The sequence below is a fragment of the Gymnoscopelus microlampas genome, assembly GCF_963454915.1.
Source record: "Gymnoscopelus microlampas genome assembly, chromosome: 11".
NCBI lineage: Eukaryota > Metazoa > Chordata > Actinopteri > Myctophiformes > Myctophidae > Gymnoscopelus > Gymnoscopelus microlampas.
This window is the reverse complement of record NC_139948.1, coordinates 33,791,220-33,807,808: the sequence shown is the minus strand read 5'-3', so window position 1 is coordinate 33,807,808 and position 16,589 is coordinate 33,791,220. Positions and strand designations below refer to the sequence as shown.

Below are 16,589 nucleotides of genomic sequence, written 5' to 3'. Positions count from 1 at the left end.
GCGCGGAGTGAAAGCAACATACTGTGAACTTGTAGATCTGCGATTTATATTTCGTCGTACGACGAAGTATAAACTCGGGGTTTTCGTCATGCGCGCCTCACATCAGTTGCAGCAGCAGTCAGAATCCGTTGGGGACAGTGTTGCCATGTCCGCTTATTATAAGCGACTTTTTTTGGCTTGTTTCTAAAGTGTAGTTGCTTATTTGGGCTTGTTTCCTATTGTTGTTGAAACCAGTGGTTCTTAAAGCATTTTCATGGCAAGGACCCCCACCCAGATGAATTGAATAGTGTAGCGACCCCGCAAATTTAACTTGCTCCTCCAAAGGATACAGCTCTCTTGGCCTTGCTTGCTTGTTACCTGCCGGGTCTGCCGAGCTGGAAACCTGGGGTTCGATTCCAGCTCGGTGCTCGAAACGTTTGATTGATGTACTATATTTAGTAAGACATGAGAACATCAGTACGTGGAAGTACAAATTCACAATACAAGGTCTACTAAACTGGAAGACTCATTAAGCACTGAGCTTACAGTCCTTACGTTACAAATTAAGTTTTTGTCCGCAGAATAGCCTAGTCGCTTCTTTTGGGCTTGTTTTCATTAACCTCGCGTCACCAGACTTTCCAGTTTTCATAGACCTGTTTTCTTGTTTCTTTCACAAAACCTGGCAACACTGGGCAGAATCCGTTGGGGGTGATGTTCATGTAGATCCGTAGCACGCAGAGCCAGAGACGACAGACAGAAGCTGCTGCTGCGTTCAGAAAATGGCTGACCGGTTTTCTAGGTTCAACGAAGAGCGTGATTTCCAGGTAACGTTTTTCGAGGCGTATTTACCATGTTCCTCGAGGCACGGGTGCAAAAACAGCGCTGTGAAGGAATACTTTAAAACGGGAGAGGGATTTAATTTAGCTGCGCACAACAACAATGCAGCTCACTAGCTAGCACTGCAAGCTAACGAGGCTAGTAGTGCACTAGACTGCGGCTCTTTTCAACTTCCCTTAATTCTCAAGAAGAATGGCTTTAAATGACGCAAACATTATGTCAGCCCGAACGCTGCTTACTGTTATCCAACACCATAGGGGTTTGGTTGACTGTTACCGTAGCTTTTCCTAGGTTTTGTACGAACACATCTAAACATAACTAGGTCGTTAGTGACCTTGGGAACATTTTGGTTGTTTATGGGCATTAGCTGACGATGAGTTAGCTGCTAGCTAGCTGTTTGGGTTCACGATGGCTCTATTGTGACTGATCATCACTGTCAGTGGTTGGTGGTGCTAGCATTGATCTGTAATGTTATTTGCCACGATCAGTGAGGATGCAGTGTAAACTGTGAAGAGTTCTAATGAAATGTGTAAAATTATGATTTATGAGGTGGCATCACTTTCCCCAAGCAGTCAAATGAGCTCACTGTTTTGAGTTTTGGCCGTGATGTGATTATCATGTCTGTTAGTGCACTGCAGCATCCATGCTTTCTGTTGGGTTCTTTTTTGTTTTTGAAGTATTGCTGCTGCAATTCCATGGGAGTCAACCCAACTTCAATTATACACAGTCAAATATTCTGTTAATTTAACTCTGAGAATGTACAAATGTATTTGTACACATAGAGTTGCAAATGGATAAATCAACACTGAGGTTTTGACTGTAGGCCACATTATACAGCTACTGTAGGTAGATGGTCGCATATTGTCCAAATCGTATCTTTTCTCTCGCGAGAGTTAAGTATCAAGTTCTTCGCTATTTATATGTACATATAAATACGTACGTTTTCGCAGAGCTATCACTCTATTTTTATGACAGGACACCCATTAAGCTAAGTCTTTACACATTACCTAGCCTTTAGCACATTACGACCAGATCATGTAAAACGCTGGAGGTTATTTTGAGTCTTTGCAGATGTCATTTCAACCAGCAATAACTAGGCCTGTACCACAACACTGGATATGCATGGTAAAACCACAAAAAGCTTAAATGAGTGGATTAAAGCGCCTAATTCCCCCCTGATTGAGCAATTTACTAACTGGTAGCAATTTATAGTTGTTAAGCAACATATAAGACATTGTGTGTGTAAACTCTAAACCTAGCTGAGCATTACATACATTAGATGGGCGATATTAGACATTTCCATCAGTTGCGACAAATTATTTTATAATACAGCTGAGCTAATATTGTTGGTGGTTTGCGAGTGAAAAATATAATTCATATTTAGGGTTGTTTTAAGGGTGCAACGTTTCGTTTTTGGGGGGGTCACGGTTCAATACTTTTTCGTTATGAAAAAAGAACCAAACAACACTTTGGTTCGTAGTGTGTACCAATACGAACATGTGTACTGTTTCACCATTAGCACTATGTTCGTGTTAGCTCCTCCAGTTGTTCTTTTGGATGCGCATTTCATTAGTCTACATAATGCTGAGGACAGCATATTTCTTGTCATTCATACCCCCATTATAGAATATTGAGCATATGGCAGGGTTTATGAACAACAAGAACAATGAATGCGCTGGTCACGGTGTTTGTCAAGGACAGTCAGCATTTGATGAGTCGTTTTAGAAGTTGTTTGGCTTATTAGGGATCATAACTTGTAGTCTTTGATTTCATTGAGTGATCATGAAGCCAGCCAGGGATCATACGTTGCAGTCATTGATATCATTGAGGGGCCATGAAGCTAGCCTCCTGTACTTTATAATATTGTCCACAGAGCTTAAAGATGATTTCTTATGCCACCTCTTGAATCTTTTGGCAAAAGTTGTATTTTTCTCATGAAGCCGTCATCTCTTTTAGTGGTGATTCAACTTAGCCAAGCCATAGTCAGATTGTAGAAAAGCAATCATTAAGTTGGCATGTGGTGAGTTATGAGAAGCATAAAGCCGTACAGACATCTGTTTTTGAGATGGATGAATAGTGACCGACCCCTTCTATTACTGTAGGGGTGTTGATCCAAAATGGGACCTTGGCCTTTGAGTGTTTTCTCTGTGCACGGTGAATTGTTTTGTGGTGTGAATGAGTGTGTTGAGGACAGCCCCAGCTCAGCACAGTAGTGCTCTGTGTGGGAGATCTTCTCTGGAGGCACTCAGATGCTCAGTATTCAGAGTGGTTCCCTACTCAGTTAAATGTACTGGAGCCCGCTGCCAAGCAACACTGCAAAGAGAATACCAGGCCCACATATTAACTGTAGCTACAACACTACCACTCCAACAGTCTCGTCCAGCCTTTTGACTTTCAATGTTTTCAGACAGTTCTTGCATATTTGTCAGATCTTCAGATATGTAGAATGACATACTGTTCTTAAAGAGAGCCAACAGGCTGCAGCAGTTTCCATTGGCAATTTCCAAATCGTTTTTTTTTTCCTGTTATGTGGCCTTGCACAAAGTAAAGCATCCACTTACATGTTGCTGGGCAAATGAAAATTCACTATTACCCCTGTTGTAATACATTTCAGTGAACCGCCTCAAGATAATGTCAATTTGGCCACTAGGTTATACTGTGTTAGGAAAGAGATTGAAAGGGCCACTGGTAGCGAAAACATGAGGTCATTGTAGTGGGCGAGGGCTTATGCTGATGGCACATTAAGCAGTCTGAGCAGAGAGTCAGCAGTAGGAGGAGGAGAGAGCCATCGATTTGTTCATAAATAACTGCTGCACTCCCCCACAACACCCCCTAACCTCTCCTCAGGATCCGCTGCATCCCTCATTCTGTTGCAGGTTTCTGCTCTATCAGAATGTATCACTGTCAAAGTGGGATCACATCACACCCCATTTGTAGGCTGTTCTGTTGCAGCTGGTTCTTATCAGCGTGAAGCCAGATTGGACAAAAGGCTGTAGTTGCCTGAAACGCAGTCCTTGTTTGCATTATCTTTACATAGAGGCGTGTGCTTCCGCAGTCGCTAAGGAAAATGTTGGCTGGGGTTACTTCAATCTAGGGAGGCCCACATAGGAGGCCCACATTGTTGAGGTAACTGGCATCCTGTGCCACAAGTCAAGCTGAGAGAAAGTTGAATGATTCTTATAGGCTAAGTTCATTTGTCTCAATAAGAAACCATTTGGTGTTTGTTCTCAGGGACTGTTGAATAATGGGCACAGGTGATCTTTTTTCCTGGAGTCCATTGGTTGGCTGTTTGCTCAGTTACTCAGAGATATGGCTGTCACTTCACATATCCCCGGCTGCCACGCAGAGGAAACTGTCTGTCCCTACTCCCTAGATATCATCAGCTGGTATTTTGCATATCGTAATATCGTGGTATGGCAATGGTGTCATATGTACTGTCTTTTCCTGGTTTTAATCACTTATGCGCTAATTTATACTTTAAAAAATGTTGAAAAACATTGCATCATGAGTCGTTGTGAGCTTGTGTATCTAAAATTTTCAAAATATTAAAAAAGGAGATTATCGTCATAATACAACATTATCATCACAATATCTATTGAGGTATTTGGTCAAAAATATCGTGATATTTGACTTTGCCAATATCACCCATCCCTAGGCCTGTGTACGTTTACAACGGTTGTTTGTTTATACTCTGAGACAGAGTAGTGTGGTCGACATTGCTTATCTTGTGTCATGTCCAGCGCAGCAACTTGCATGTAAATGGGTGTTTTGTTTAGCTTTTACTCTGCCCTAAAAATAAAATTGGATTACAAATAATGTGGTATAGTCTTGTGCTGGCTCACTATAGGCCTCTATTACAATTTAATTGCCAATGGCTTTGTATGTTGAACAGAACATTGTAGAAAGTCCTCCTGACTTTCAAATCAGGAATGCTCTCTTGCTGTGTGTCACACAATCTTGAGATTACTTGTTAACAGGATATTCCTGTATATAGAGCCTAGGAGACAAGGAGACATGCAGAATTTAGGTAAACACTTATAACCAAGTTCTTAGAAAAGAGGGTTTCTTCCTAAATATTTGACGAAAATAGCAGATCTACAAGATCTACAACTCACTCACGTAAAATAGATATTTTTGGTGAAGCATATTTAGTGTAGAGTGAAAATTGGCTATTTTTGGTGAAATATATTTAGTGTAGATTGAAAAGTGGATAGAGCCCCGGACTTTAAACAAGCTGTAAACTGACAAATCTACAAAAACAAAAATATAAACCAATGGTAAATATCTATCTTTAATTAGGCCTCACTACAGCTCAGTTACTCATGTCCAACTAACATATTACCTTATGGCATATTGACATTTTCTCATTACAACAACTAAAATATATTGCAATTTTAAGTGAATATAATATATATATATTTAATTAACGTTAAATATGAAAGAGATGATACACCAAAATGGTCTAAATACATAGATAACCGTTGTCGGCCTGCGACGGGCCTGCTTGTGCCCATGCCCTAATACAGTGCTGTAGTCTTGTTGGTGTCAGCTCTCAGGTGCTTTCAGCAACCCTTTTCACACCTTCCAACCGACTGATCTTCCGACTTCATTCGACTGCCAGTCTGTAGTTATCTGTAGTAGTCTGTTTGGTGGAGAGCTACCCTAACAGCACAGATGCATGCAGGCTGAGAAAAAAGGTGATAAAAAAAAACACAAAGGATTGTGGGATTGAAGAGAGCAGAGCAGGCGCAGAGAGCGTCATGTTGATCTCCTCAACTTAATGCAAATGAGATTTTTTTTTTGCTGAGTGGTGGCCATTTAGATTGTTGGATGTGATGGGGTGGCAACCATGTAGCAACCGTTTTGTCAGACACATGACACCACTTGAGTTTGACAGAAAGGAGATGAAGATTATGGATATTATTCACAGATGATAAACGGCAGCTGAAAGTCACTTACTGTATGTTTCTGTGTGCTAGCATTAATTAAGTAGCCTAAACTGTATAGGAGTTGTCCAGGCTTATATGAAATATGGCCACTATTATTACCTTCAGCTGCCACCTGGTACACATCTGGCAAAATGTTCTAATATTAGGTTTTGTTTGACAAGCTGTTTATAGTTTTTAAATCCACCAGAAGCTAATAATCTCTCTGAATTGGTACAGAGGAAAACAAAATAAAGCACGGTGAAAGGTGGGATTGCTTGTTCTAGGGGATAGCTACACATTTAAACGCTGCCTGCATTTTGGTGACATGCCAACCAGCGGCAAATAGTTGGCAGCAAAGGCCATGTCCTCTGTTTACATGTATTTAAAGGCTATGTTGCAAGTGCTCTTGTCTGTACACACCCTTAATCCATGGATTACTGTATCCAATTCTGTGTCCTATTGTGTCACTTTCAGGGTGGGAATCACTTTGACCAGTATGAAGAAGGCCAGTTGGAGCTGGAGCAGGCGTCACTGGACAAGCCCATAGAATCGGTAAGGCTGCATCCATCAACCCGCACTATTGGACCAGCTGTGAGAGTGGATGATTGGTCCAGGGAGGAATAAGAGCCACGCCCCTTTTTTTCTTCCATTGATTCTGCCCAGTTAGAATGCATCCAGTGGTTCCTTGAACACACTGCCACCTAACCAATAGAGTCACCTGTCTTATGTTCATTAATACCCTGTATAGTCCTCCCCAACCCCATCCTAAGTCCTCTGCCTATTCCATTTACTTTGTGACAGTCAGATTACGATGTATTTTCTAGATGTCTCTTCTGTTTGAACTAAAGCTAGATAAACTTTTTTTCTAAACAATATCAGTCTCCCATTAGTCAATTATGTCATCCAAACACTAGTTGAAAAAAAGATGACGTGGAGTGGATAAAGCACTGTCCCTAATGGTTTGGTCTAAATACTGTCAGTGTTTATCCATTGAAAAATGTAATAATTCTGATTCTGGTTACATGGCCCAGGACCCATTAGGCTCGCTGTACTGTATGCTCTAAATTAATATAAATTATTATGTTGACCAGTGCAATCAATGTAGTCGAGCCTGTTTGTCCTACTCATTGGTGGGAAGGCAGTCCAGACATCACAAGACACCACACACACACACACACACACACACACACACACACACACACACATAGAGTGAAATTGTTTTATTAGCCTACTGCTGATCTACCATTGAACTAATCTAATTAGATACAGGCGTTCATTGAGAGAGGTGTGTACAAAAATATAATCCGATTTTAATGCCCTACAAGGACAAACAAGATTAACATGTTGCAAAGATAATTGGGGGCTTTAAAGTTGCCAGAATGTAGCTGGCCATTATGTGTCTTATTGTTTTGCTGTAATTGGTTTGATTTGAAAAAATGGCCTGTCAGTGCTTAATCCACTCCATTTAGTGAGCGAGGGAGAGAGTGCGTTAGATGATGTGAATGGCTAGATTTGTGTTTTGAGTGAGTGTGTGTAGTTTAGAACTTATTTGTCTTAGTCTGTAGTGTTTTTGTCTGTAGGACAGTTATCTTATTGTACACAACTTGGGGTGTTCGACATTTCTCTCCTGCAGCGAATTGGCCCCTATTAGCTAAGCAGCAATGACCCGGTTTGTATTTGCACGCTCTGCTTTCCTACTCCTATCTTTAGGGTCCTTGTAACGCTTCTCTTACTGTCTCTTACTCTCCTTCTCCCTCCCTTTCTTTATTTCACGCCTATCACTCTTTATATCTCTACTGTCTCTCTGTCTTGCTCTCTCTTTCTGTCTGTTTCTGTCACGCTCCCTCCCTCCCTACTACACAGTGATTCGGTGTACAGTACCCTCTGTCATTCTGTGCTGGCATGGTGCTTGTGCAACTGGGACTGCATTTTTCGCTGAAGAGGCACATAGATAATAGCGCAGGCAGCTCTTTTCATTCTCTCTCTCCTCCCTCCTACTCTGTCTCTCTGAAGCATCATGGTAAGCAGGCCCAAGCTCCACTTTCCATCTCCACAGTGCCAGTTTTCCTCTCCTCTACCTTGCAGAAGTGCTTTGTAACCCTGTCAGATAGGAGAAGCAAATATAAATTTAAAAAAAGTATTTTCTTCTGTAGTCTCGCCACTAAGCAGATGAAACTGCGCTACTTCAATTGTATGTAAACCTACATGGCTGTGGTGCTCAATCATAGATAACTTGGCCAAAGTGGGCTAGACCCAAGAATCAAATTTACTAGACTGCAGCTTTAATAATGATTTAACAAAGACTGGGTCGAGTTGAATACCAATAGAGTGAGTGGAGCTTTAAATATGGATGGAATACACAGTCACAGGGTAAGTGACCCACTGTTTATGGGAGGTGGAGAGGAGGTGGCCTGCTTACCTGGCTTGAGTGTCTCTTTTGCTCCTGCGCTATTGTTTATGGAGGGGCACTGAGGGCTGAGCTGCTGCAGCACACAGCCTGTGACACAGAACTATTATACCAAAAGGGCACGTCACTCAGTCAACCTGAGAAGCACATCACACAGCTTACTTAAGCATGATTTATACTTCAGCAATGGTGCTGTGTGCGCGTGCATCGCTCTACAAAAATAATGTATTTTGTGATGACATGTTGCGTGGCACGTCAACACTTTTTTTCCGTTGGAAATACGATATTTTTGTCGAGAGACATGGTGCACAACACTTCAACACCGAAGCATTAATCAGGCTTTAGAAAATCCATGCACACCCCCAACACAAGGCCGGGGACTTAACTAGTGATTTATGCTAGTAAATGTAAAATATTACCCAACTATTACATTTTACTTGCAGATTTTTAGAATAGAGCTTCCAAACTGTCTAAATAATTAACAGTAACATAGTGGTAACTGGTGGCTGTTTCTTGCCCTTTATCAAAATCGTCTTTTCATTATGATCTCCAGATGGGTCACTGCATGTCAGATTGATTGATATATATTAATATTATAACACACACACGCACATGTATACACAGTGTGCTCAGGTACAGTAGCCTACTCCGGCCCACCTCAGTGGCATAGATGTGAAGCGACGGGTGAGTGTCAGTCATCATTGAGTGTCAACATCATGGAGCTGATAATGAGTGCATCAGCCCAGCTCCTCGGAGCCCCTCCCCTGCCAATTATTGTGTGTGATCTGTAGGCAGCTAGAGGTCTGTGGTATTTTATTGGGATCTTTATTCTCTTTCTGTCCAACTCTTTGGCCTTCTGCCCTCTCTGTCTAACATTGTTTTTGCATAATTGCATGTTTTAACTGGGTAGCATTCAGTGCTATTACTTGTCACACTGTCCTAATCCCCCCCCCCCCCCCCCCCCCCTCCCCCTTTCCAACCCTCACCCCACACCCACCTACCCCTCCGATATGCAGCGGGGCAACCTCAGATCCGCAGATGCGTATCAGTAATCTAAGAAACACATGTAGACTGGGTCACTGTCATACATGGAAGCTTAACTTCTTGACAAACATCCATGCATCAACACACATTACACATCAACACCCTTAGTCTCTCTGGTTCATTACATCGTGGAGGACCCAGGGACATTAGGTGTTGGAGAGAGTATTGCAGCTGTCTTGAAATACTTAACCTTGGAACAGTTGGCTCCATTACAAAGTGTGGTTCTCACTCTGGACAGAATCCTTTTAACATGTATGAGAGAATGTGTGGTAGAGTTCGGTGAACTGGAGCTTTATTGTGTTGTGTTTTCTCTCAGTACCACCTTGAATTTGGTTACTAAGTTGACGTAATCCATGAGAGAATCCCTCAGGGTCGATTTAAACATGCTCAGTGATTACTAGTGTACAGTGCTATATTTGAACAAGTGTTACGTATTATTAGGCGCTTCCTGTTTCTGAAGATTGGCTCTAGAAGCACTGAGACAGTTGTTTCCATTTAGTCACACCTATCTGAGACTCGGCAGGAATGTACAGAGCACCAAACACAAGGAAACTGAAGGGAGGGTTTATTGGGAGCAGATCCCATACAGATCCCAGTTTACCACTGGCACCTGCAAAAAGACATTCCATATTATGATCAGAAAGGGTGACGTCTGATTGTGAGGCCGTTCGCACCAAATGGTCGGACACCCGCCTTTGCGTCACTTTCTTCTTTTCCTCAAAATGTGTTGCTGCTCATTCCTTCAGGGAAAATTATGTCACATATGAGCCAAGACAAATTCGCTTTAGTTTTCATTGTTCAGTGTTTGATTGGATTGGTTAACCATATGGTATATTACAGTATGTGTGTTATCCCAATTCTCATGCCCTCAGGCTCATTCTGATTGAAGAATAATGCTGGGAAGGAATCGGAACATAATCTAAACCAGAGTGACATCACACACACACACACACACACACACACACACACACATGCACACACACGCATCAGGACTCATTAATACTCTGAGGTCACTCGTCGGGTTCCCCTGCATATCTCTGCCTTTACCCTCATATTACACCTGATTTATACTTGGTTGCGTGCAGGTGTCACGCACGGAAAATAGCCAATCTATAAGCTTGTAGATCGTCTATTTCCACTGCACAACACCCACGTGCAACTAAGTATAACTTAGGCTTTAATTTCCCGTCTTCCCCATGCACTGTGCCAGTGACAGCACAATGCACTCTCCCCTCTTACAACCACCCCCCACGTGTGGCTTTCTTTCTTTCGTTTGGATAACATTTTCATTTATTCTTTATTTCTTATATATTAACAGTCAATTGGTGGATTTATTGTCATGCCTACCAATTTTGTTTTCTGTTTGTATACAGTATTATGTTTGTTCAAAGGCAGAGAATTGAAAATTTCCTCTTTTTTTGCATTAAAGAAATAGAAAAGCTAGAAGAATTGCAGTTGAAAGCGTTTGGCCGGTTTCTTACGTTGTGTCACGTGTGACTATTCTTTTGACAGCCCAGTATTTTAAAAGCCAGGTTCGTATGGAAATGCCTTCCCTTCCACTTGCACTGCTGTTGGACTCGCCGTCGTTGCTTTCATCCGTCTGTCTGTCTCTGTTTATTTTTATTTTTTTATCTTTTCAGTGCATTTAATCTGTTGTTCAGCACGCAGCCCACCTCATCTCTGCCCTTTTCACATTGCTCAGCCCATTTTATGATCTAATCTATGTCAGCAGTTGCCACTGTGCGTCATCCAACCTGCCCACCTGTTTATTAATTTCTGTATATATACACACAAGTGATTTAAACCCTGAGGGGGAAAAATACCTATAGTTGTGTTGCAAGTACCACCCTTAATTCCTGGTAGGATATTATCTGTCTGAGCTTGCCAAATAGAACATGTTATTGGGTTATTCTTTGGCCACATGATTCTGACTGAGACATTGCACAACAATGTTGAATCTGCTGTCACAGTGGGTGTAGGATTGCTGTGGGTCATAGAAAGAGCTGTATGGCTTTTATTTAATGCTGCTGGTTTAGGGCACGTATTGATTTTCCTCCTGTCTGCCAAACCCCACATATCAGCTTGCCGTCCAGACCAATAAAAATGTCTGTGTGTGTGTAGGCTGCTGTTGCACCAGTGCTGCAGTAAAGCACAGAAGCATGCCCACCGTCAGAGGAGGGTGGAGCTCACTGCAGCAAAATCTGTGTAGCTTGGCAGAACAGAATCATGGGTCATGTAGTCCTGTAGTCTGAAGTAAATGCACTGTAAGAGCTTAGCAGCTATAGACTTAATAGTCCATATAGACGAAAACCTGATTATATACTATGTTACACACGGGTGTCGTCCACCAAAAATAGTAGATACGCAAGCTCTCAACATTCACGCTGCAACGCTTTGTGAGCTTGTAGATCAGCCATTTTCGGTTAGCGACACCCACTGACAACTAATCTAATTCAGGCTTTACAGGTAACCTTTACCTTCATAATGTCCAGCAGCTACCAGGCAAAAACACAGAGGTAACATTCAGTGCTATACACTACACTGCATTGCCCTGGTTATGTGTCTACACAAGCTGGCTTTCTCCAGACTTGTTTTCTCCACAATGAGGCCCAGCCGAGATTCCTCTCTTATCTCATCCCAGAGCGGAAGGGATCTGACAGCCAGCCACACAGGGCAGCTCCAGCTTGTAATATCCATTCCCATGCTTGGCTGTGTTTGCTTATGACATTTTGAAGGAAAAAACCTACACGCCATCAAACAGGAAGTGGTGCAGTTCAGTCTGTCCCAGCGGCACGATTAGACAAACATTATGGGCTGTTATCAGCACATTCGCTTGATCTGCTTTGTTGTATTTAACGCTGAAACACCAAATAGGTTTTGGGCAGGGAGGGAAAAACTATTTGGTTACAAATCCCTTAGAGGGTTTGGGCTAGGGCAGGAGGGGTTGGATCCAATTTGTACCCCAATTAAGGTCTATATGGGCGGAGATGCAGCATGTGCTGTGTGTATGACCACCATCCCCTTCACGTGCACTAACCCATAATGGCCCACCTCACTTCCACGGCCATAGAACACCATCTATCTACAATCCATTGCTCAGCCTGCTCTATCCTACCCTGTTTCCTTGCCCTCTCTGTCAACACACACCTCTTGAACCCTGTTAAACCATCACCACTCTGTGCTTGAGCCCACCTCAGACTAACAGTTGGAGTTCTCTTGTCTCCCACAACCCCGCCCACCTCTCCCTGTATGTGTACCCACCATTCAACAAGTGCACTACTAACACCGACGTCTCCTTTTTGTTAAAACTCTTTAACAAAAAGCTGCATGCTGTTTTTCTGTTTGATAATTTTGTTTTTTTGAACCCCTCCACCACCTTTTTTTGTTTGTGAACCTCTATGTCCACTCTCTCTTTGTGATTATAAATATCCTTTCTGTTCTGGTTTGTATGGTTTTTATTTTTTATTTTTGGTAGATTGCAACACTCTGGTGAATGTTAGACACGCCTGGAATAGTTATAATCACAACAGAAAAACACTGCTTATTAAGAAGCCTCATTGTTAATTTGTGCTTGAAGATGTAGTGTGTGTAGTGGTGGGACGGTCTTGCATTTCACTTAATGTTTTATTTTGTTTTATTATTCTGACCCATACGAGTGCTATAACAGTTTCAGTCATACACATTAGCCCCCTGCAATGTGCTAGGTATTGCTATTGTGTATGTTCTTAAGCACCTTTCTAGCAACTCTGGTCCATTAGGCCTGATTTATACTTTGTCGTATGATGGCGTTGCTCGCTGAAAACGGGCGATGTACAAGCTTTGAGCTTTTAGATCTGCTATTTTAGGGTATAAATTAAGCATTATCCATTACCTTTTTCACCCAACTTAATCGTGTTTCTTAATGTACATCGTAGATGCTCCATTCAAACTGTATATCCATTCAGACAATTAACCAATGCAAAAGCCGGAAAACGCACTTTGTAAGTGGATAGGCCCTTTTTCACAGCACACTTCACAATCAAAGCTCTCACTGGTCTCACTGAACTTCGCAAATATGCCTCCAAAAATGGTTGTGTAGCAACAGTAAGCACGTTTTGGGTATCCAAACACTACCATGCTGCTAAGCGGCCCCTCTAACTTCATACAAGGTGCACTATACTCTGTATAAGAACACGATAAGTCTAAAGTGAGCAACATATTGCAGATCAAGTGGTGGCCACTAATGGTTTCCAAACAGAAACCGCCATGTCGTTGAGACCAGACCATCGATAGAAGACCAGAGATGCTACGGGTGTCCAAGAGCATTCACAATGGGAAACTAGTGTATTTAAGGGGCTACATGAACACAGTCTCCCTCTCTTGTCTACATGCACACACTTGCATCCCCTCAAACGTGAACATTTTCTCAATCCCAGGCCTTGTAATGGTAATCCAAGGCCCTCCTCTTTTTACGTCTTTCTCTCCGTTCCTCGCTGTTTTTGTTTCTTCTGTTTTTTGTGACGGCTGCATACATGTCATGGTGCTCCCCTATGTCATGGTTATGGAATCACGGCAAGCTTGGAGTTTTCTGGTCCTCAGTTCTGTTTTCTGCAAGATTTCCATACCCGTTCTGTGTCATTTTATTTGTGTGTACCAAGATCTGGCTCTGTAGTGTTTTCATATATGTATGCGTGTGATACATATATATATATTATATATATTTTATTTATTTATATCGCCCTCTCTTTTCTCCTCTTACTGCTCAGTCTGTGACTTGTGTACATTTTGTTAGCCAACAGGGAGTAGAAAATGCACATGTCCCAAACAGGTATTTAGCTCTACTCCTTACTGTGGTAAGGTATGCCGCTCTTCCATCCCTGCCAACACACGGTCGCTAGTTTACAGGCTACACACAGCCTCATGTATTCATTCACACTAGCAGAGAGAGAACACATCCCTCCTCTCAGCCTCCCACCCTCCACTCCCCTCATCTCCTCCTCCTCACCACCTTTTTGTGCTGGAAGACACTGATGTTACACAATGCTGTAGGTGATTATTATGGATGACAAATGATACTGATGGTGACGGTGGTGGTGGTGGGTGTACGGATGATGATAATGTGGTATGTGTGTTTTGTTTTTTGTTTATTAATTTATTTGTGTTATCTTTTCTCCTTTTTTTTTTGCTTTTCTGTTTGTGTTTTTTGGACCCGTGTCTGCGGGAAAAGCTCCTCTTATTATTGGAATATTTTTGGTCTTTCTCTCCTCTGTTCTGTCTGCTAGGATAACATCGGGCACCGGCTGCTTCAGAAACATGGCTGGAAGTTGGGGCAAGGCCTGGGCAAAACCATGCAGGGTAAGGAATTCACCCTCCACAGCCACACGCACAATACACAATGTACTCTTATGTACTGCTGTTACTAGGTCTCTACTTTCTGTCACTCCCCTTCACACTGTTATGTTTCTCTTTTTCTACTCATATTTTTTCAACAAACTTCCTTTTTTGTTATATATATTTTTAATTTTATTCTGTATCTCCCATGTCCTTTTTTCTAACCTATTCTTTTTGTGTCTGTCACTGGGAAAAAAATATATTTTTCTTTCTTTTTTTTCTTTCTAAAAGAGAAAGCATCATAGCTGTTCCTGTTGCTCTTGTGCTGCTTTTCCCTGGAACTTGTCGGGCAAGAAAAATGTTCTTAGGTTATTTTTGGATATTGAGGTGAATAGTGTTTTATTATTAACTGCGTCATTGCTATTCCTTTCCTGCGAAGCATTTAGCCCGTAGAATGCCTGGTTCAACTGGGTCAGACTTGATTTTTTTATATAATTGTGTGTGTGTGTGTGTGTGTGTGTGTGTGTGTGTGTGTGTGTGTGTGTGTTATGGTTGGAGAGACCATACATAGTGATACTAGTCTTTAAAAGGACAAACACTTGCCCTACTACTGAATCACATAACTTCACACCATGGTAAAGAAGGCCCTGTGATACAGACACAAAATAAACAGGCCTCCAGTCCTCCCAACATCTAATGCTTTGGAAGTGGCTAAAAATAGACGTGGCCTCTTTTAACAGCAATGAGGTCTACAGTACACTACATGGCAAAATCAGCCCCATTTTCTCTTGATTTCCTGTAGACATTGATTCTGTATACGATGAATCGTACATAATTAAATACACATGTGTATTAATTTCAAGACTACAGTCTACAGCTGCTACTGATGACTGGAAGGGGATAACGGCAACAGAATATTTACACCACAACAGCACAGTCTTTCCCCCAGGCATTTGGCTAACCAGAAGGTGATGATGGATTTTTGCATCTTAGCCGACCATCTGCGTCTTGATATTACAAGCTAGTTCCGTTCCATACAATATCAGCTCAGCACATATTCAGCAGTCTACATGGAACAGAGCTCTTAAGCCCAGTCCAGACCAAAGATTTGCAATGCAAAGACTTGCAACCACTTGCAGCAGAATCCTAAAACTGTGGTTTGCAATTTGACAGTCCACACCCAGATTGCCGTTGATACAGCAATAATCAGCCCGTGAAAAACAACAGACGGGGCCGTCCCTAAACTGGACAGTGTCAGACACGAGGGGCAACCTGTTTTTATATATATATATATATATATATATATATATATATATATATATATATATATATATATATATATATATATATATATGTATATATATATATATATATATATATAAAAACATTTATACACATATATATATATGTGTATATATTTATATATATATACACATACATACATACACATACTCACTCACTTTGTATAAAATAGCTCTTCTTTCGTTTCTCCCATTCGCTGGCTCTAATTTTCTCCCCCTCATACGCTGTGTATGCGTTTGTGTGTGTCACAAACGCACGCAGTGCCAGAGAGGGAGAGCAAGACCACAGCCTAGTTTCTCTGCGATACAATGTGTCATTCTTTTTGGTGACTTTGTTGGAGTAACTCCTTAAACTAGTGTTATATAAACATGGTAATTATTCCAAGAGGTTGATTTGCAGGTCATCTTTCGCTTCCGTCCAAAACTGGCCATTGTTTGGTTGTTTACATCTGTGTGCGTAGGTGTTCCCAGAGACAGCTGCATACGCTCGGAATGGATAAATGTTTGATAGATTCTGAAATGTTTTGCTTCCGATTGAACAAGTAGAATCACTTGCAAAGTTGCGACGCAATGAGACAGCATGTGCCGACCGGCAACGGGGTAATTCAGACTGCTGCAACGGTTTCGTCGCATGGAGAATCATTGGTCTGGACTGGGCTTTAACCCATTAAGACTGGGAACGCATCTGTGTAACACTTTAACCATTATTTTATACTTTGGGCTATTAAAAAATAGCAGATATACAAGCTCATAGCGCAGCACAGAGTGCTGAGTATGTCTGCT

General features: G+C 41.7%; 1 protein-coding gene across 5 annotated transcripts in view; it reads left to right on the top strand.

The window, feature by feature from the left end:
• Positions 1–671: 671 nt before the first annotated feature.
• gpatch8 (G patch domain containing 8) overlaps positions 672–16,589 on the top strand; it is a 30,977-nt gene continuing 15,059 nt past the window's right edge. For 2 of the 5 annotated variants that reach the window (XM_084072535.1, XM_084072537.1), the window contains exons 1-2: positions 10,925–14,223; positions 14,457–14,529. In XM_084072535.1, coding sequence (XP_083928661.1) covers positions 14,523–14,529 — 7 coding nt within the window. In that variant the 5' untranslated portion in view covers positions 10,925–14,223; positions 14,457–14,522. Of the gene's footprint in view, positions 804–6,218; positions 6,297–10,924; positions 14,530–16,589 lie in introns of those variants that run through there. The other 3 variants (XM_084072533.1, XM_084072534.1, XM_084072536.1) reach the window with 3 other exon arrangements.